The 22,837-nt window shown below is 46.6% G+C and overlaps 1 protein-coding gene across 1 annotated transcript in view; it reads right to left on the bottom strand.

The window, feature by feature from the left end:
• Window positions 1-403: 403 nt before the first annotated feature.
• SPATC1L (spermatogenesis and centriole associated 1 like) overlaps window positions 404-22,837 on the bottom strand; it is a 168,964-nt gene continuing 146,530 nt past the window's right edge. Inside the window, exon 4 of the mRNA XM_086958709.1 lies at window positions 404-880. Coding sequence (XP_086814835.1) covers window positions 557-880 — 324 coding nt within the window. The 3' untranslated portion in view covers window positions 404-556. The remainder of the gene's footprint in view (window positions 881-22,837) is intronic.

The raw sequence follows: 22,837 nt of genomic DNA on the forward strand, positions 1-22,837 counted from the left end.
ATTAAAATCTCATTCCCCGCAAGAGATTTTGGGTCCTCCTTAGTTCGGCAGGTCCAAGCAGAGTAGCACAAGACAAAGGAACAGGGAACCTATTCCCAGCTAGCAGAAATGTAAGTCTGCAACATTTATGGTCATACTTCGGGCAAAGGCACATTTTCTGTTGCATCATTGTTATTTCTCTTATCTGGATTGAGCTGGTACCGCATCACGTGTACTATTTACGCAATAGTGTATATCGCAAAGCACGCTGCCTTTGTAAAGGATGACTGCGGAACCTGGGTTGGTGGGACTAGGACTTTGGAATGTGTTTACTTCCAAGTGGGGTAGCACTAACACGGGCTGGCTGGCTCTAAAAGAAATTTTTAACTTAGGTCATAAAATGCTCAGACAGACCTCCAGTCACATATCACACATGAACATTTATCAAAGTAACTCCTTTATCATAGAAAATGTAACATTTTGTGACATGTAGTTTATGCAATCAGTTACTTGGACTCTGCCATTTGATGGCAGCATCAGATGTGGTGGCAGATGGAGGTGTTGAGAGGGCAGGGTGTCACCAGGCAAAGAGTGGCTTTCCATCATCACTGGACATCTCACACAGACAGTTCAGCAGAAGCAAGGTATCTCGCAGGAATTTGGCGGGCATGATGTTGATGACCATCTTGCGGAGGGAAACTTGGTTGCTGTAAATAGGGTTTCCCCGCAGATCCCTTTGCTTGAGGATGCCATAGGCGTTTATGAGAAACTCGCTCAAGATGGGGTGCACATCCCGGTGGTACCCTAGCTTCTGCAATTGGCACATGAGTGACAAGTATCGTTGGGACATTTCCTTCTGCTTCTCCTCATCCAAGGAACCATCCAAAGGTTTTCTGGAGCACTGCAGGGAAAAGAGTGAGAGTTAGAGGAAACAAAGACAATGCAATGTAAAGGAGTAAGTGATGGAGGATGGATAGGGGCAGGGAGCAGTAGGGGATGGACAAGTTGAGGTAGGGGGAAAGGAGGAAACATTATGATACAAGAAAAAGTTTAGACTCTCTTTGCAACCACGTGTAATGGCCCTGATTAAAGCCAAGTTCACTGCACACTTCAAATGCTGATAACATAAGAACACAAAACTTAAAGCCATATTTCAAGTTCGGTGGACAGCATACTCTTTCACAAACATGGAGGATATCGTGTTCACCATATTACAAGTGCATGATAGCCTATGACACTTGTAATACGTCAGATAAGACCCTTATCACATTTTCACAGTGCATGGTTAAATAATGTCTACACAACAGCTTACAAGTTTGGAAAAACCAGGCGTAGGGTAGCATAGTACTTCGGTAGCAGAGAGGTTATTAGCACTCATGTCCAGATGGATAAAGGAAAGAATCAGCATATTATTTAGTTTTGTACTTTCTTTTCCTTTTTGTACACAGCAGGAAGCTCGCCCATATGCCGTCAAACTCTAAACATAATCTAATGGCTGGGACTGCAAACAAGGGCAAATGAGAAGAGTCATTAGTAAGCCTGGGCGGTGAACCCCGCTCTGCTTGCGGAGTTTGCGGAGCTTTCCGCAGTTTGCGTTACACGGAGCTCGCGGAGTTCTGAAAAGCTTGGGGAGGGGAGTTTTCTCCCTTGCTCGTGCTCATCAACGTCAAGTTGGCGAGCGAGGAAAATCCACCTCCTGGCAAGAGTTTTCCTCGTTTGCGATCGTCAACATTAAGTTGGCGAGCACGAGCGTGGAAAATCAACCTCCTAGTGAGATTTCTCAACGCGGGCAGTCAGATTTCTCATTGTGTGCGGGCACTTATACTCCCAACCGCTTTCGTTGAGAAACCGTCCGTACGCATTGAGAAAGCTGCTGCTAGCGTAAAAATCTACCTTGGCGGCAAAAAGGAAGCCCCGCCCACTTGCACTGTGCATGGTGCCGTTTGTGATGAGTGCCCAGTGCAGACAAGCATTAGACACTGAATGGCATTTATCTAAAGAAACTCCAACGCTTGCGGAGCTCGACGTAGAATGGCACAGTTTTTTGGAACTCGGCGAACTTCGCCCAGGCTTAGTCATTAGTAGCTATGAGAAATCAACAAGAGATACCTTATTCTTTCAGAATTGGGACCTGCCCATTCTTACAAATTCAAAGGGCGATGCCCATCTTGGCTGGACAGTGTCCCTACCAGTTAGAGAACCTCCATAAGTGACTGCTTATTGAAAGGGAGGTGACAGAACTCTGGAAAATGGGGATAAAATAGAGAGGAATAAGGTGGCTGTTATGTGGCAAGACCAAGGCCCACTTAGCTCTTAAATGGCCCTCATGGATCCCTCTGTAGGTGAGAGATATCATAATGAAGTCACTGGGGAGAATCCAGTGCTTCCATCTTATGTTGCAGTGCCTTAGCAATGCCCATGGCTCAATTTGAGCCGATGGTTGCAGATGGGGCCCACCAGCACTCATTTCTGTGGATCAGCTCTTACTTTGCCTCATCAGACTTTGTACCACAGCAAGAGAAAGAAAAACACAAAAATAGGAAAAGAAGAGGTAAACAAAGATGGAAAATAGTGACAAAGGAAGAAATCAGGACTTTCAAGATTAAATTTAAAGTAAACAGGCATGAAGTGTATGGTGGAGCGAGAAAGGGGCATGAGGTGGAATCCAGACTATGCAGCCTTTATATTCGTAAACCCCAACATTCGTCAGTGCTGGATGCAGGTTTCTGAGAAAAACTTTGTGCAAAATGTTGGAATCGGTGGAACAGTGCAGCAATGAGATGCGTCATTCTTGAGTGACAGGACCTTTCAATGTGCGGAGGCCGGCTTTAAGTCAGGCTCTCTTTTAGCACTTTGGGGAGTCCCTCAGGGATCCTCCCTGAGTCGAACTCTTTTCAATATCTCTCTTAGTCCTTTGGCCCATATAATCCAGGAATTCGGTATCTCCATCGTGTCATAAGCGGATGACACGCAACTAGTGTTCTCAATTTCAGATGCTCTCAATTCAGACCACCGGCAACTTGTTCCTTGCCTTGAAAAAATTGGATAATGGATGTCGGACTGCAGACTCAAGTTGAATGGGGATAAGACAGAACTGATGATTCTGGGAAACAACTTCAATCCTCGAATAGAGATCCTCTGGCCAACAAGTTGGGGGTCATCTCCCTCCCCCAAAGCAGCCATAAAAAACCTAGGCATGTGGCTGGACCAGAATTTAACAATGGAGGTACAGCCAAAAAACTATCTGGTACCTGTTTTGGGATGCTACGCCTGATTAGGAAAATCATATCCCTACTCCCAGAGGACGCAAGGAGGACTGTAGTCCAGGCATTAGTGATATCGAGGATGGATTACGGCAACTCTTTCTTTCTTGGTTCCCCCAAATATGTAACAAACAGACTACAAATTGTTCAGAATGCAGCTGCCTGACTGCTACTGAAGATACTCAGACGTCAATCAGTCAAACCAGGATTGAGGGAACTGCATTGGCTCCCGATTCAAGCCAGAAACAAATTCAAGTCCTTAAGTCTGGCCCATCGAACCATGTGTGGGAGAGTCCCTGCCCTTATCCAAAAGCTGGTCGCCCACTATTCGCCCCACCGACATCTTAGCTCGAGTTCAAAATTCCTGATGAAAGCGACCACAGTCAAAAGAGCCAGATGGGGTTGAAGATCTTTCATTCATCTGATACCTACGCTCTGGAACAGCCTAGACCCAGAGCTTCAATTCACTGAAAATGAAGCATCCTTTAGGAAAAGACTTAAGACATGGCTCTTCCCACAAGACTAAGTGTACACTGCCTTTTACCTCTAAATCACTCAGCGCTGAGATGCCCAAGGGTAGTCACGCGCTTTACAAATCCCATAAACATAAACAGATGGGGTAACGGGTGGAGGAAGGGCAAAGCCCTGTAGTCCCCCTGAGATGATACAGAATGGGTTAGGGCGACAGGCACTCTGCATAGTTGGGGGATCGGGCAGTACTAGGCCGGGAGGTGGGTATCTGTTTGTTTATTTCTCAAATTTAAGATTGCAAAGGGAAGGGAGGGGAAGAGTGGGTATGGGGACTTCAGAGATAATGGGTTAAGGGACAAGGAGTTCAGTTGTTTGACAGGAAGAATGAAAAATGTTGTGCTGACATAGAGACAGGGAAGACCGGAATTATCCCTTGAGGGGGAGGCATGCACATCCAAATGGCTATAGGCATAACGAAAGGCAAAACCATAGTAAAGGATGATGATACGGGCACATGCCCGGGAATGAGACTTCTCTCCTGGAACGTAAATGGACAGGGGACTGAGTCAAGAGAGGAATGGTACTCCAGTACATAAAACACCACCCCGACATAGGTCTACTCCAAGAGACACATCTTGTCAGAAATACCTGTAAAGCCCTAGACAGATGGGGCTTTAAATTGATCGCCCATGCGGGATTCACAGCTGGCTCAAGAGGGGTAGAGATATCACCGAAAAAGGACTTTCCCTTAGAGGTGATTCGAACCTTGGCTGACACCTTGGGACGAAACGTGGTAGTGTCGGAGTCCTGGAGAGGGAGGGTGGTAAACGTTGTCTCACTCTATGTTCCCCCAGAACTGGACATACAAACATTCCAAGATATAGGTGATTTACTGTTGGAGTTGCAGGTAGGAGAACTCCTGATCGGAGGAAATTTTAATTCTGTGATCTCTGTAAATTTAGATAGATACCCACAGCGATCCACACAACAAACTAACTCTAAATTGTTAGAATTCCTCAACGCAATGGATTTGGGAGAAGTGTGGCATACTTATAACCCCACAGCACAACAATATACTTTTTACTCGGGAGCCCACAACAGCCTCTCAAGAATAGATTATATAATCACATTGCCAGATTTAATGGGGAAGTTCAAAGAGACACGACACATGGCAAGGTGAATATCGGACAATTCACCGCTGTGGGCAATTTATTCTGAAAAGGGACCCCAACTAGGGGGAAAAGACAAAGATTGTTGGCTCAAAAACCCAAACATCAAGAAGAATTTACTATTAGCGATGAAAAACTATGTCAAAGAAAACATTGGGTCAGCCCAATCCACGCTAACACTATGAGAGGCATACAAACCTGTGATACGGGGACAGGCTATCTCCTCAATTGTAGGACACAGGAAAGAGAAAAAACGTAGTGATGGAAGAAATTGAGGGCGAAATCTGGGAAATTGAAGGTGCTCTAACAGATAACAATGCAGAGGAGACTAGACATATTTTTGCTATCAAAACAAAAGAGTATCGCGAACTGGCAACAGATGCAGGTAGGATCCAGCATATGGCAACCAGACACAAAATATATGAACTAGGAGACAAGACAGGGAAACTGCTTGACTGGTTGGACCGGTGGGAACAAGCTAGTAGAATAGTCGCCACAATAAGCTCAGGAGATGGTGAGCAGCTTGGGGAGCCCCAAAAGATTGCGGACAAATTTGCAACCTATCACACTGAGGCATATTCGCCCTCCGAGAAATCAACAGCAGAAGAGGCGAGAGAATTGCTTGAGGACATGCCCATTCTGGCTCTGGATGCAGAGGCCCTGACTCTAACAGAAGAAGACATAATGGAGAAAGAGATAGCACAAGCGATTCAAAACGTCCCATCGGGGAAAGCATCAGGGCCCAACGGCCTCCCAATTGAGCTGTATGAAATCGTGTCAACCATGGTGACCACCCATTTAAAAAACATGTACAATGAAAGTTGGGAGCTAGGGGCGTTGTCTGAAGATCAGCACCACGCCTCCATAGTAGTGATCCACAAGGAGGGAACACTGAAAGACAAATGTACGTCCTACCGATCTATCGCGCCAATCCAGAAGAAAAAATCCTTGCCAAGGTACTTGCCGATCATCTTACCAAGTCATCCCGCGACTGGTACACTTGGACTAATCTGGCTTCATGCCAGGGAGGAATACAGCGCTCAACCTCCGTAGACTTAACAGAGTGTTGGGAAGGGTGGCGACAATACAGGAGGATGCAGTAGTCATGTCTCTCGATGCTCGGATGGCCTTCAACACCGTACAATGGTCATACATGTTCTCAGTATTGGAGAAAATGGGGTTTGGTCCTAAGTTCAGGGCATGGATCAAGCTGCTTTACACTGATCCTATTGAACAAGTGGTGGTCAATAATACAACATCTCAGAGATTACCATTGAAGAGAGGAACAAGGCAAGGGTGCACATTGTCGCCCCTGATTTTCGCACTAATGTTGGAACCCTTGGCTTGTTGGGTCCGAAGGGACCCATTGATCAAGGGATTGTGTTTTACTGATGAATAGGAAGATAGAATGTTCCTATATGCTGATGACATCCTTCTGTACTTGGCATCCCCTAAACACTCAATTTGCAGGGTGTTGAATATATTTACCAACTTTGGGAGGTATTCAGGCTACACCATAAACTTGTCCAAATCCACCGTCTATGTGAAACATGGCAAATCCCCAGCAATTCCGACAGAATGTGAGGCAGAGGTAGTATTGGAAGGCTTCCACTACTTAGGAATGGTCATAAGGACAGACCCAAACCTCTTCTGTACCGCAACTTTCTGCCTGCCCTGCGGTGCCTGCAGGAAGATATAAATCACTGGAAGATGCTGCTTCCCTCTTTGCTCGGAAGGATAGCTCTCTTCAAAATGATGGCACTTCCCCGCTTTCTGTACATCTTACAGAGTACACCATATGCGGTACCCCCCAAATATTTTACCGCAATAGAAAGTGAACAAAGAAAGTTATTTTGAGAAGAAAAGCTGTCGAGAATTGCTCACCAAAATTTCGTTCCGGATGGTACGATGGGGGAATCGCATTGCCCGATATACGAAAATATTGTTGGGCGTCCCAACTGGTGGACATTAACCAATACATGTATCAATCGCCGGAAGATCTAGCGTATCGTATGGAAAGATATGTTCTGGGGAGGAGGGGGTACATGAGAGCGCTTTACACCTCATCCAGTCACCAGGCTCTTACAGGGCCAACTAAAATCACGGTCCAACTTTGGCATATGGTCCAGAAACAGATGGGGTGGGAAAATAGGATCACGCAACACAGCCCACTATGGGATGCAGAACTACTCGGGCACATTGGCAAACATCATGGATACGGTAAATGGGATCTCATCGGGATATCCTGGGTGGCAGATTTGTGGGTGAGGGGGCGACATGCAAACATTCGAAATACTCCAACAGGAATACAAATTATCTAATATTGAAACATTTTGTTACCTGCAAATTAAACACACACTGCAGGGGTGATCCCCAAGGGCGCAACACTCCTGGAGTCCTCTCGGTTGGAAGACAGAATCCTAATAGATCATATGAATAGGAAAGCAATATTCCTAATTTATTAGAAGCTGATAAATAACTTCGCAGACCCCCTCACCAAACTTAGGGAAAGATGGCAGGTCGACATAGGGGAAATTGTTGAGGAGGACTGGCAAGACGCTCTGTCATCCCCGAAAGAAGTGGCCATCTCGAACAAGTTCTGATTGGAACAATTGAAGATGCTTCACAGAATATATTAGTCGTGTAGCCGCCTGGTTAGAATGGGCAAAATGGAGGATGCCTCCTGTGGCCTGGAGGGAACATATTATCACACGATTTGGGAATGCCCCAGACTACAACAATACTGGGAATCCATCATACGAAAGATGTCCGAAGTCAAAGAGATAAAACTGACCCCCACTCCAAGCTGGTGTCTCCTCAATATATGGAAACCCACAGATCTTACTGATAAAAGGTGGATCTGGGTAACATTGGGGCTCATAATTGCAAAACTGAATATTGCTCGGCACCGGGGGCCCCCGGAAGTGACGTGCATGAGGGAGTGGGAGAGGGACCTTGATTGGTGTATGATTGTAGAAACAAGCATTTGCAATGCATACTGAATATTGCTCGGCACCGGGGGCCCCCGGAAGTGCCGTGCATGAGGGAGTGGGAGAGGGACCTTGATTGGTGTATGATTGTAGAAACAAGCATTTGCAATGCCCCCGGAAGTGCCGTGCATGAGGGAGTGGGAGAGGGACCTTGATTGGTGTATGATTGTAGAAACAAGCATTTGCAATGCAATAAGTCTCGCATTAGGAACGTTTGAGCTATTGGTCTTGTAAATTACATTTTTTTTATTTATGTGTTGGTTTTGAAAATAGCTAAATTAATAGCTTTGTCATTTACAATGCCAATAGTTATAACTTTTGCCAATTTGACACCTATAACCTGGGGTTGGGCTGAGTGATGCTATGGTGGTGCTGAGTGGTGCTGTGGTGGTGCTGAGTGATGCTGTGGTGGTGCTGAGTGGTGCTGTGGTGGTGCTGAGTGGTGCTGTGGTGGTGCCGAGTGATGCTGGGATGGCGCTGAGTGATGCCGTGGTGGTGCTGAGTGGTGCTGTGGTGGTGCTGAGTGGTGCTGTGGTGGTGCTGAGTGGTGCTGTATTGGTGCTGAGTGGTGCTGTGGTGGTACTGAGTGGTGCTGTGGTGGTGCTGAGTGGTGCGGAGTGATAATGTGGTGGTGCCGAGTGATAATGTGGTGGTGCTGAGTGATGCTGGAGTGGCGCAGAGTGATGCTGTGGTGGTGCTGAGTGGTGCTGTGGTGGTGCTGAGTGATGCTGTGGTGGTGCTGAGTGGTGCTTTGGTGGTGCTGGGTGGTGCTGTGCTGTGGTGGTGCTGTGGTGGTGCTGAGTGATGCTGTGGTGGTGTTGAGTGGTGCTGCGGTGGCGCTGAGTGATGCTGTGGTGGTGCTGAGTGGTTCTGTGGTGGTGCTGAGTTGTGGTGCTGTGTTGGTGCTGTGGTGGTGCTGAGTGGCGCTGTGGTGGTGCTGAGTGATAATGTGGTGGTGCTGAGTGGTGCTGTGGTGGTGCTGAGCGGTGCTGCTGAATGATGCTGTGGTGGTGCAGAGTGGTGCTGTGGTGGTGCGAGTGATAATGTGGTGGTGCTGAGTGATAATGTGGTGGTGCTGAGTGGTGCTGTGGTGGTGCTGCTGAGTGATGTTGTGGGGGTGCTGAGTGGTGCTCTGGTGGTGGTGCTGTGGTGGAGCTGAGTGATAATGTGGTGGTGCTGAGTGATAATGTGGTGGTGCTGAGTGGTGCTGTTGTGGTGCTGAGTGATAATGTGGTGGTGCTGAGTGATAATGTGGTGGTGCTGAGTGATAATGTGGTGGTGCCGAATGATAATATGGTGGTGCTGAGGGATGCTGGGGTAGCACAGAGGGCAGAAGGGCAGAAAAACAAGGGAAAAATGAGTCAAACAGAGGGCAGAAGGGCAATAAAACGAGTCTAACAGAGGGCACAAAGACACAAAAAATGAGTCTAACAGAGGGCATAAGGGCAGAAAAAAAGGGAAAAATAAGTCTGCATACACTTTGCATCTAGGTGGGTTCACTCCCATCGAACATTATGTCTCAATGCACAGAACATTTGTTCAGACAAAATTATGCCAGAAATTTTACAAAGGCCACAGACACCTACTTTAAGGTACAGTGTCCATTCAGCAAAAGATATTTAGAACTGGGACCAATAATACAAACGTCATAGTTATGAAGGTGTAAGTGCGAGGATACCGGGGTCTCAATATGAAATATTCACCAGCTATCCACAGCTTAACAAGTGCCCTACATAAGAAGCATTTGAATCAAGAATAAAACGCTTTTATTGAGAACAGATATCAGAAAAGAATGGTTCCGCCCGCAGAAAGTGGAGTATTCCATGTTCAACATGGCCGTCTGGACACGTGCGCAGTCTGTGCCTGTGAAGGAAGCCATGCCCGGTCCAGGCAACCAACCGGATACCTGGTGTTTGTTTTCAACAAATATCGGATGGTAGAGTCTCGTGTAATTGCAACCTCCTGGTAAACAAGAACGTCAACGAGAGTGTAGCTAAGTGAACCACGCAGCTACGGGTCACCCACATATAATTAAGAGGCAGAGGGTTTGGATGTCAGTGTTGAGTTGCGGAAAAAAGGAGGATACAGAAAACTCACAAGTTGCACTTAAACTACAGTAGTCGTTTCCTGTAACTCATGAAGTGAATGAATGAGTTCAGTGCTGATTCGCTGAGGTGCTTTGAAGAAGGAATTCCGTTTTACAATGATCAAATTGTATCACAGACATAACTATGTACTGTCAGGACTTAAAAACAACAGGTTGTTTTCTGTATAAGTGAATGCAATTTCAACAAGCATTGGCGCCGCGCGGCTGTAAATGTGACGCCGCGCGGCAATAAAAAAAACAAGTCGGATGGGGTGGGGGCGGGGGAGAAGGGGAGTGAGCGAATGAGAGGGAAGCGCTGGTTATCGGCATTGTGTAGGCGGGGGCGCATTCCTTTGAAGTGTGAAGCAGGCAGGCGGCTCGGGAAGCAAATGGAAAGCGCGTGCAAGGACACACATGCACTCAGCGCAATCCGACTGGATTAGCTTTTCTGGTTTCCACTCAATAGTCTTGACATCTGCAATGCGCAAGCGCATTGGTAGAGGTCGAGACCTAAAAACGGTATACAGGGGCTTAACACAGGCCCCCGTATCCCCTGTCTTACAGGGGGGCCCCCCAGCTGCACAGGGGCCCCTCAGCACAGTACTCTGGTCTGAGTGCTCTGGATAAAATCCGGAGCAGGGGCCTCTCCGTGTACATTGCAGGGGGGCCCCTTAAACATTTGTTACGCCACTGACTGTATATAAGTAGGCCGTGCCCTAAGAAATGGGAGCAGATCTGGAACATGTGGAATGCATACCGTCGAAATTTGTGTGAGAGCCTGAGAGAAGAGATGCAGAGGAGAGTAAACCAGATGATAGACTCCCCGTAATAGAAATAGGCAAACTACAGAGTGCAGAGGTTCTGGCTGGGAAAACGGATATACCCAGGGACTTGAAATTGTACAAATAATGACAACGGGTATTGAAACATGTATAACTTGTTATGTTTCCTGTCACATCAATAAAAAGAATAAAAAAGAAAAAGAGAATGTAGAAGCTTCTGGACGGAATACTGGCCAGAACACGGATACTCATACCCTGTGAAGACCCTTACACAGTACACACCATGCACTCATCCATTCTCCCAGTCTACTCCTTGCTCTCCTGGATGTTGAGGAGAAGGCTAGCCCAGCAACACATACAGTGAACAGCAGAGGTCTGAGTGATGGACTTTGGAGACAGTACGCATGGCCATGGTGAGGCTGAGAACTGTTGATTGTCCATTGGACTGCAATAAAGTTTGATCACGACTGCTCTGATTCGCTGAGTGTCCTCATTCCTCGCCTATCTTGGCAGGTGCAGACGATTATGTAAGATGCTAACAATCCTTTGGGAATCTTATGTGAGTGGAGTAGCAGCTTCTCTTAGAGTCCTGCCAGATAGATTCTCTTTGATTTTGTAAAAAGCTATATACAAGGAAAATAAATCACAACCACAATGCAGAGGTAAAGCAGCGCTAAGAACAGATTTACCTTGTTACGTTTCTTAAGATCAGCTCTTTACCTCTCATTAAAAGATCCAGACAACAGGCAATGAAGCTCCCCCTTACAAAGAGAATGGTGACTGTCTGAATGCAGTGCTGGACCACACGTGAGCTTGATGCAGATGAATGAGTGCCCTGCCTGAGAGGCCCAGGTTGGTCCAACAGGTGGCAGTGACGTGATTTTGGGTACTACCAAGCTGGGTAGGCTAGTTAGGGGATTCTCCTTGCAATTATGGGACAGAGCAAAAGTGGCAGTGTGCAACAGTCCTAGATAGAAAGTTATACTGAAAAGCCACAATCGACAATCTACCTTTTTCATTATTTCCTGTGTTTAGAGACCATTCAAACAGAAGAGCCAGGGAGTGCCTGCATGCCACTGCCCCAGAAATGATCAAATAGTTCTGGATCCTGAATGTTACACAGAATGAAGGATTTGGGCTGGAGGACAAAAGTGGACAGATTGCATGGGCTTTCATAACAGGGATACCAAGACTGTAGGAGGGTAATGTTACTCCGACAGCCCTTTACTACTTTCCGGGTTGGATTCTAATCTCGTGAAGAGGCTAGAACTAGTAGGCATACCTAGCTAAAGCTCAGAACCAGAGAAACACAAACGGAAGGCTACTTGCATGGCTAGAAGACCCTGACAAAAGAAGGTTTTCTATACTGGGAATCTGAGACATAACAGGCAGGCTAATGCATTGTCAGGAAAATATTAACAGGGCGTTTACTGAGTATTATGAATCATCATACACCTAAGATATCATACACCTCTCCAATGACTGCCACACGCCAGTGGTACAGGCATTTGTTCAAGTCCCAAGGCTATGTGTGATACCCCCAGATGAAGCCAAGAGACTGGGGTCTGACATTACTGAGCAGAAGGTCAGAGACATGACAAGCGACAAAGGACCGGCCTACGATGGTCTACACATGGAATCTTATGCGATGTGTATAGACATCCTAGGTTTAAGGAAAACAAAGGTCCTAAGCTTAAGTAAAATCATACAATAATATTATATAGACCACAATAGGCTACTATATATTTCTCTCCCTTGTCCAGCGGGACAGGGAATGTATTAATCAAGTGACTTATTAAAGGTTAAGATACATTCGGCAACAAAACATTTCATTTCAGTAAGGCACAGTCCTGTACCGTACTGAGAAAGTATAGGAGAGAAGGTAGTAGAGGGAAAAGTGTTTCAGGCAAAGAGGGTGAGCAATCAGGGCACTGTTTTAAATCAATATTATCAGTGTTTCCTGGAGTAACACATACACACATTAATGTACATTGGTTAAACGTATGTCTACTCAAAGGAGTCGACGTTTCGATCCCGTGCTCAAGTTATAAAGGGATCATCTTCAGGACTTAAGGAGTTATTTTGCCTGGTTTGAAAAATAAATACACCTATTGGGAAGGAAACAGGGGAAAGGAAAAAGAAATAACAAGAATGTACGTCAATTTCAGAGAAGGTAATGAGAAGTCAGCTTATCCGTTTTTTACATTGTATAAACAATCTTCAGAGCCGCAGTGGTAAAGTGTTGCCAGCTGGCGTGGTCATTAAATAAAAGCAGTTAAAAAACATTTGGTGTTCGTGCACTGACGGTAATTAGGTGACTAACTGGCTCCTCCGTGATTGTGGCGAGGAGAACAGTGTGCACGTATACTGGGTTTGGGACAGGATTGCCACTGAAGGTTATGGCGTGCCTTATCACGTGACCCTCTGGCTCATTACTAAGATGTCTGCCATTCCCAGTCAAGCGCGCAATCGGACAAGCGCAACGGCCTGTCCGTATCCAGACATCGCTCTACTCCCCGGTAAGTCCCCAGCTCTAGGGTTTGCCAGACGCTCGCCCCCTTCTTGTTCCAATCTAATCACCGTTCAACCCTTTCCCTCGCGGATCTTTGAATTACTCGACCACGGTGCTACGTCGGTCATCTAGCCCGCGACGAAGCTCTTAATCAGTAATCCACAGACAGCCCGATAGCGTCTCAACCTCAATTGAGCCAACGGTATGTCCGCACCTTTTAGCCATTCACCCACAACGTCCCCGAACTGTAACTAACCCCCATTCCCTCCCTTACAGCATCTGCGGTTCAAACCCTGCGCGTCTAAGACTCGAGCCAGCCTCCATTACCCAACAGACACACCAACAGGCACTCAGCGCCTGGCTGTCCTGACACTCGAGCCTGGAATTACCACATCACGGACTCCCCAAAAGGCTTCTACCAAGCCTACTGGTATGTTCCGGTTCTCTTAGCTTACAGTCAGAATAGTTTCCCCGCACAAGAATATTAACCCCTACTCCATCCACAGCATCCACGTCTCCAAGCCTGTGCCCGAAAGATCCAAGCGAAGTATACCCTCTCAGCACTTCTCAGATACGCCTCACTACCCCCGGCGGAGGTATGCAATCGACCATACGCATTGGCATATCCCACACCAGTCTAAAACGCGTGCCTCAACGCCACCCCATGCGCCTTAAGCCCGTAACCCTTGCTGTATTGTGTCACTCCATGGCTGCACGCCATAACCTCCAGTGGCAATCCTCTCCCAAACCCAGTATACGTGCACACTGTTCTCCTCGCCACAATCACGGAGGAGCCAGTTAGTCACCTAATTACCGTCAGTGCACGAACACCAAATGTTTTTTAACTGTTTTATTTAATGACCACGCCAGCTGGCAAAACTTTACCACTGCGGTTCCGAAGATTGTTTACACAATGTAAAAAACCGGATAAGCTGACTTCTCATTACCTTCTCTGAAATTGACGTAAATTCTGTTATTTCTTTTTCTTTTCCGCTGTTTCCTTCCCAACAGGCATATTTATTTTTCAAACCAGGCAAAATAACTCTTTAAGTCCTGAAGATGATCCCTTTATAACTTGAGTACAGGATCGAAACGTCGACCCCTTTGAGTAGACATACGTTTAACCAATGTACATTAATTTTTGTATGTGTTACTACAGGAAACACTGATAATATTGATTTAAAACAGTGCCCTGATTGCTCACCCTCTTTGCCTGAAACACTTCCCCTCTACTACCTTCTCTCCTATCCTTTCTCAGTACGGTACAGGACTGTGCCTTACTGCAATGCAATGTTTTGTTGCCGAATGTATCTTAACCTTTAATAAGTCATTTGATTAATAAATTCCCTGTCCGGCTGGACAAGGGAGAGAAATATATAGTAGCCTATTGTGGTCTATATAATATTATTGTATGATTTTACTTAAGCTTAGGACCTTTGTTTTCCGTAAACTTAAACTTAGTTGTTACCCATGGTCCATAGCTACCCACTGGGTTCCCCTTGTTTTTTCAAAAAAGTGTATAGACATCCTGGCACCTAAACCAGCTAAGATGTATAACTATGCAAGGGTGAGCCAGAAGCACCCGCCACAGCTTGCGGGGCGCTGATTGTTTCCCTCCAAAAAGAGGGAAGAGGTGCTTTGGAATAGGACTCTAAAGGCCCTTGTCAATGCTCCTTACTGATTATAAGAAAGTGAGCAGAGTATTAGCAACCTGACTCCTTCCTAGGATTCAAGGGCTAATACATCCTGACAAAAGTGGGTTCATCCCTGACCGGAACACAGCGATGAACATCGGGCAGATCTGAGTGTTGACTTCCCCCTCAACTGACTGTTCAGATGCAATGATATTGACTATAAATATTGAAAAAGCATTTGAATCCTTACATTGGAAGTATTTGTATCAGGTTATGGATAACGTGGGGCTAAGCATAGGCTTCACACACAGGACACAACTGCTTTATACTAAGCGCACTGCACATGTCCGAGCGGGAAGGATTACCTCATGTTCATACTTGGTGGGTGGGGCGCTCACCACAGTAGAGCATTGTATCCTTTTCTACCATACCACTTGAGCCTTTGGCAAGTACCGTTAGACAGGGCAGATATCTTTGAGGTCTGGAATTACCCACCAAATTGCCTAATATGCAGATGCAGTGGCTTTGTTCTTGAGGTAAGCTCAGTGTGATACATTGGGTGAAATGGATGTGCTAGAACAGTTTATAGATAACTAAGGGTTGACAGCCCACTGGGGCAAGTCAGAGGTCTATACTGCGCACTATGCGGAAAAGGAAGCTATAACACATGTGGATCTCAATAGATTCAAATGGCAACAGGTGATGGTAAAATACTTGGGAGTATATAAGGATCTGAGTCTGATCTCCTAGAAGGGAATGTTAGATCAGAAATATAGTCTAATGCGGAGCTGTATGACATTTTTGTGGATGTTACCATTGTCTGTGGTTGGAAGAATCACACTAGCAACGATGGTGCCACTACCTTGGCTGCTCTATCTGTTCGCTATCCTACCAATCAAATCTCCCAAGTAAATGTTTCAAGAAATAGAGTGAATATTGCGTAGACTATCATTATCCAAATTGAGGCTCTTGGTCACAGAGGGGACGGCAACCCCAGAATATGAATTATACTATCTGGTGCTCAGATACAGTGAGGCACCAGATGTATATATTTGAATATTGAACAGAGGGACTGTCAGGCCTTGGACATGCCTTTGATGGAGATATTAATACATATATTGTTCAGACCTCCAGAGAAGGGGGAAACTGGCAATACTTGGTTGACGCCTTTAAGTACTACTGTAGAAGAGTAATTCAGCAAAAGTGGTACAAAAGGGGGTGGTGATGGACGAAGCATCTGAACCAATCAAACACTCACACCCAGTCAAAAGATCTGGGTTTGATCCATCACCGTTCTTTTGCCCACTCTGCCACCCCAGTTCAGACATGGCTATATGCAAATCAGTCTGACCCTGTGCCTCATGGGAACAGTCCAGCCCGAACTGCCAAGCCATGCCTTCCCTGGACCGGAAACAAGCTTCCGAGGACTGGTTTCTGGCATTCCAGCCATCTTCAGCCCGGCTTGTTTGAATCCAGTGCCAAAGTGAGCAAGGGACTCACGTCTGAGCATACCCTGCCACACTTATGGCGGCCAAAAGCGGTACAAAAGGGGGTAGTGATGGATGGAGCATCTGAACCAATCAAACACTCACACCAAGTCAAAAGATCTGGGTTTGATCCATCACCGTTCTTTAGCCCACTCTGCCACCCCAGTTCAGACATGGCTATATGCAAATCAGTCTGACCCTGTGCCTCATGGGAACAGTCCAGCCCGAACTGCCAAGCCATGCCTTCCCTGGACCGGAAACAAGCTTCCGAGGACCGGTTTCTGGCATTCCAGCCGCCTTCAGCCCGGCTTGCTTGAATCCAGTGGCAAAGTGAGCAAGGGACTCACGTCTGAGCATACCCTGCCACACGTATGGCGGCCAAAAGCGGTACAAAAGGGGGTGGTGATGGACGGAGCATCTGAACCAATCAAACACTCACACCCAGTCAAAAGATCTGGGTTTGATCCATCACCGTTCTTTAGCCCACTCTGCCACCCCAGTTCAGACATGGCTATATGCAAATCAGTTTGACCCTGTGCCTCATGGGAACAGTCCAGCCCGAACTGCCAAGCCATGCCTTCCCTGGACCGGAAACAAGCTTCCGAGGACCGGTTTCTGGCATTCCAGCCGTCTTCAGCCCGGCTTGCTTGAATCCAGTGGCAAAGTGAGCAAGGGATTCACGTCAGCAAAAGTGCACACAGCTGCCCCATGCTTTGGAATTCCCAAAGATGTACATGCTAACCCTTCCTCATCCAGGGACATTGGAAGCAATCTATAGCTTAATAGATAAGTGACTTGAAACATCGGGTAACTATGATTGGATAATATGGGCCCTTTAGAGAGATGCACCATTGTAATGACATTCTTGGGGGACACTTTCTTCTTTATGGATTTAATATAGCAGGTCTGCCGAAACTCTGGAGAGTGAGGCGTGCCCAACCTCAGATGCACAAGGGGTTTGCACAGTCGACAGCACCCCTAAAGTTATTACACTGTTACCATGCATTTGGACATCACACGAAGTATACATTCAAACATCTCAAGGAAAAATTATTAATTGATGTAGTTAAACAGATTAGTGAGAAAGAATGGATGAGAATATTAAGAAATGCTCCCAAAATTTCCAGAAACTGCAGATTTAAACTAATACATTTTTATTAAATAATTGTGATGTAGGCTACCTTCAAAAGGATCCACATGATTTAACCAGAAGTGCCTTAAATTTGGGGAAATAGGGTCTGACTTCAGACGTATGGTATGGAGATGTCTAGTAACAAAACCAGATATATACAGAGACTGCTCTGATCAAACCTACTGATGAACTAGAGTTCATCCTGGATGAGGGGTATCAGCTGCTCTCATCTAGCTGGACCTGTCTGCTGCATTCGACACAGGTGGATCATTCCACTCTGATCCACTGTTTGGAGGTAAAAGGTATTAAAAACCTCGCCTTGAAACTAGTTTCCTCCTTCCTGTTAGACAGGGAAAATGTGATCAACATTGATGCCTTCTCATCGAACTCTTTCCACCTGCCCTGTGGTGTTCTGCAGGGCTCTTGACCTTTTTACTGTTTATGTTGCAGATCTGGCTCCTATGGTTAAATCCTTTGGGTTTTCTCTCACATCGTATGCAGACGACACGCAGATTGTGCTATCAGCTTCAAATAATGCGTACGACACCAGCCTCCGCATTCATAACTGCATGAAACATATCTACGACTGGATGAACAAGCATGTCTTAAGCTTAATGCTGGGAAGACTGAGGTGATTATACTCTGCAATAACCCCAATATCTGGTCTGCCCCTTGCTGGCCTGCAGATATGGAACCCCTTCCTGTCCCCACCAGGAAAGCCAAAAGTCTGGGGGTCATCATTGATGATCAGTTACTTTTAGGCAATCAAATCAACACAGTGGTGTCCTCTCCCTACAACATTTTGAGAACTCTTAAAACAAGCATTTGCAATGCAATAGGTCTCGCAGTTACGCAAGTTTCAGCTATTGACATTGCAAATAACAATGCCTTTCATTTTTGTTTTCGTTTTAAAAACATAAATAAAAGGTATTGTCATTTACAAGGCCAATAGCTTAAACTTGCGTTACAGCGAGACCTATTGCATTGCAAATGCTTGTTTAATGACAGCGGCCACCCCTCCTCCTCTTTTCCCCGGGGGTGCATTGGCTTGCATTAAGAAGTAAGTGCCTGGAAGGGCTGCTAGAATGTCGGGCGTGGACATGTCGAGGTTTGCTGCCAGTTACTGGCTTTCAGGTTGTAGAAGACCTCATCTGAATTTAAACAGATGGTAGTGTAATGCAGGGACAGCTGCCCACCTAGGTGGCGTTCTGAAGAGGCCCGAGTGCTTCCTTTCCCCACTGTCACTTTGTGGTACTATTACTTATCTCATTAATAGTGGATGTTACTGCAACTCGACCTCTAATGTATTCATGAGGAGTGCATGCTGTCACAGCTTTTCCCTTTTTTGTGAGTCCAGAAATTTTTGCTTCCATTTCAGACCCCGGAAGAATGCAGCTCGTCTGTCATGGGTGGAACCTGGTTTTTGCAGGTGCCAAACCGTTTTTTGCAGCTGTGCAATAATCCGCCGACTGTGAAATATATGCCAGCCCCTACGCTGAAAAATATTATCCCTTTTACACTTTCACACTTGACCGTACCCCATGCCGTACTTGTGAATACTAAATTTCACTCCATCACGACAAAACTGAAGTTACTCTGAACCCAACACTCTACAAATTGTCTCCAAAGCACACGTTTTTCTGCATCAGCTCCTCATCATGAATCCGGATTATAGACTATCCTGGAATGTGCAGTTGCTTAGTCAGCAGTGTATGGGCTGTAGGCGTACGTTTTACAAGGATGCACCCTGTTTCCTGCCCATCGGAGAGCCGAAGAGTTCTGAAACGTAACAAATAAAACATTTTAATTAGCACGTGCATGCATATGGTTGGTCTGAGGTTTTTGGCAGCAGGTGTGCCTGTTCCTTGTTTGGGCGCTGTGTGACGCGGGGGATGTCCCGGCTGTTCCTGTCTGCTACTGGCTTGTGCACTTGGCAGACTCCCGCCTTTGATCAGGGGCGGCCTTAGGCATGTGCAAGCTGTGCACCTGCACAGGCCCACCAAACCCTAGGGGCGACCACACCAATATATATCCTTAATATAATAATCTTCTGAGGATGGATACATATTTGCGTGGCGGCCCCTGGCAAGGATTTGGCGGCCTCCGGCTCTGTTCCACTTCCAAACACCCTGACCTCCCGCTTCACTGGCATTCGCGCTCCGCCCTGCCTGGAACCCCTCTTCCGGGGCCCCCTACCTACGCTCCCAGCCCAGGGCCACCATGAGCCTAGAGCCGCCCCTCTTTTGATGCATGATAGGCCACGTGCTGACACCAGATTGCTGGCCGGGCATCCTGCCAGGCAGCTGCTCTATTAATCTCATGGAGAAAGACGTTTAGAAAAGTAGTAATATTTTTATCAAACGTCCTTGACAAAGCACTGATAGGCAGAGAGTTCCGGAAGTCTCACTGAGAATTGTGGCGTAAGATTTCTCATTCAGGATTGTACTTAGATAAGTTGGGTAACCGGGCACTGTAATGTGTAATCAACCTGATTTCATGCAGTAATTTTAATAGGAGTTTTTGGGCCGTGTTTGGACAGCGGGATGCGTTGGCAATGTTGCATCAAGGTGGGACCCAAGACGCTTATGGCTAGGTTTAGACACCTACGAAAGACTGGCAGGGAAGCCCTTGACAAAAATTGAACAGAGACTTAACAAAACAAGCATGCAGCAGCCCAGATATCTGTCCGCATTGGAGAGAGGGTGCAGTCTTGGCAGATGAGGAATGCACACTTTTTGTCCGGTGTGGGACTTGGGCAGGAGGAACAGGCTGCCACCGAACACGGAAGACAGCGAAACAGAAAGCTGCTCAGCAACCGGGTTGTGACTGAGAGGGCGAGGGCTGCCTGCGCATGCGTGCTATTTGTTATGAAGAGAGAGCCCCGGCACCAAAGCGATGTGTGGCAGCTGAAGTCCCGGGTCCCAGGAGGGGGCCCCGGTGAAGACCAGCGGATAGCACTGTGGAGCTCCCATGCCGAGACTGACCCACTGGCTGCCGAGGGAGAGAGGGACATGCGGAAAGAGCCCTGTGATTGGGGGGGGGATGTGCGCGCGTGTGTGTGCACGCGTGTGTCTGTGTGTGTGCGTGTGTGTCTGTGTGTGCATGTGTCTGTCGGGGCGGGGGGATGTGTGCACGTGCGTTTGCGTGCGTGTGTCCGTGTGTGTGCGAGTGTGTCTGTGTGTGCGTGTGTCTGTCTGTGTGTGTGTGTCTGTCTGTGAGTGTGTGTGCGCATGTGTGTGTTTGTGTGTGTGTGTGCCTGCGCAAGTGTGTGTGTCTGTGTGTATGTGTTATCCACTTCCTGGCAATGTAGGACAGGAGATGTGCACGGCGTGTGGGTGAACGTGCGCACTCACATGGGAGAATCGCCGACACGCGCCCATCCCCTGTCTCACATTCCCAGGCAGTGAGTAACAAAAGATGCTTCGCTGGACGCAGTGCTTTGCACTGCTTACACTAGCTCAACCTAAAAATACTAATCTTTTTGCCTACATCTGTTAGGAAGTCAGTGATTTCCACTTTAGTACTATCAAATATAGACTATTGCAATGGCCTTTACTTGGGCCTGCAGGCCCAATATCTGAACAAATTGCAGGTTCTCCAGGATTCTGCAGCCAGACTTTTATTAGAAGTGCCCAGGCACCATTCTGTCTCCGCCGCACTCAAAGACCATCACTGGCTGAAGGTCAAAAATAGAATTAAGTTCAAGGCCCTCTGTCTGACCTATAGCGCTCCAAGACTCTGGTCCCACCTTCCTGAAGAAAGTCTTTTGCTGATACACCCCAACTAGAAACCTAAGATCATCAGGCATATGCAGAATACATTTAATTAGATCTAAAAAATCTAAATGGGGTGGCAGCAGCTTTGCGGTCAGAGCAGCTAAATCCTGGAACTTCCTGCCATTCAGCATAAGATCGGCCCCTTCCTTGCTTCAGTTTAGCAAACTTTTGAAAAGATGGCTTTTCAATCAGTAGGTTCTCTTGCTCTGCTCATCGTGGCTCACAGAATCAGCGCCAAGACACCTTCGGGTATATGTCACGCTTTACAAATTGGGTAACATAACATAACATAAAATAACATAACATAACATAACATAACATAACATAACATCACATAACATAACATAACATAACATAACATAAACATAACATAACATAACATAACATAAGATAACATAACATACAACTTCAGAGAGTCCCTGAAAAGTGTTTATGGAGCCATCACTTAGATAGAAGACCACTAAAGCCACAAGTAGGTTAAATGATCTGGCGCGGATCCTTGCTAAACAACACACTGCTCGTTGCTGGATGACTACAGTTAGCCCTATCATTCGGGCTTGGTCTGGAGAATCACTAAAGTGGGCAGATGGTAAGTGCCCACCTGCACACGCAGTTCCGCCACCTCCTATACAGAGAGGCCCAGGCCAACTGCAATTGCAACTAAATGCTGATGGGGATAATGTGCACCCTAATTCCACTTCTGTCTGAGATCTGCAATGCTCCCTCTACACCCCACCATGCACTCGCCCCACCTTCTTAGACACACATCATTACTGAGACATGCAGCCTGACTCCTTTATATTTCTTCTTCTTGGTTATGGATCTCTAGTAAAACATGTTGTTAGGTTGATTTGTTTGGGGCAGCATTTCCTTGTATTTAAGGTTGTCGATAACCTGACAGTTTACTATATCCTTAACGTCAATCGCCCTCTGAACCGCCCCGGAGGAGGAGTAGCGGCCATCATTCATAAAAAGTTCAGATTTCTTACCTCCGCTTCGCTTACCCTACCTGGGACAGATAACATAGTCATCAGCTTGGAAACTGAAGGCGGTGCCCTTGCTCTTGTACTACTCTATCGCACCCTCAGTCGATGCCATCCTTCCCCTTGTCTCTGAGCGAACAGGTAGCTGGCCTGCTTACCCATCATACTAGAATCGCCATATTTGGCGATTTCAATTATTGGTATGACAACGACCTAGCAGGGCCCCATGCTACTGAGCTTTTTGAAATTCTGATAAGTCTGACACAACACATTACTTTACCCACCCATACCAAGGGTCACATTCTTGACCATATTTGGACTCACAACCTCGCCCTATCTCGCCCAATCATCTCCCCTTGTCTCTGGTCAGATCATCACCTGATAGAGGTTACCATCACGATCAAAGGGAGGATTAAGGCCCCTACCCTCCCTGGTGGACTGTGTCGTAAATGGAACTCCTATGACTCCCAGGGGTTCCTTGACTTTGTGACCAACACCCGCCCCATTACTAACCCATAATCAGGTATTGACTCTATGGAGGGCGGGATAACCACCTGGCTGCAATCAGCTAGT

Source organism: Lissotriton vulgaris, chromosome 2_1 (assembly GCF_964263255.1).
Source record: "Lissotriton vulgaris chromosome 2_1, aLisVul1.2, whole genome shotgun sequence".
Classification (NCBI taxonomy): domain Eukaryota; kingdom Metazoa; phylum Chordata; class Amphibia; order Caudata; family Salamandridae; genus Lissotriton; species Lissotriton vulgaris.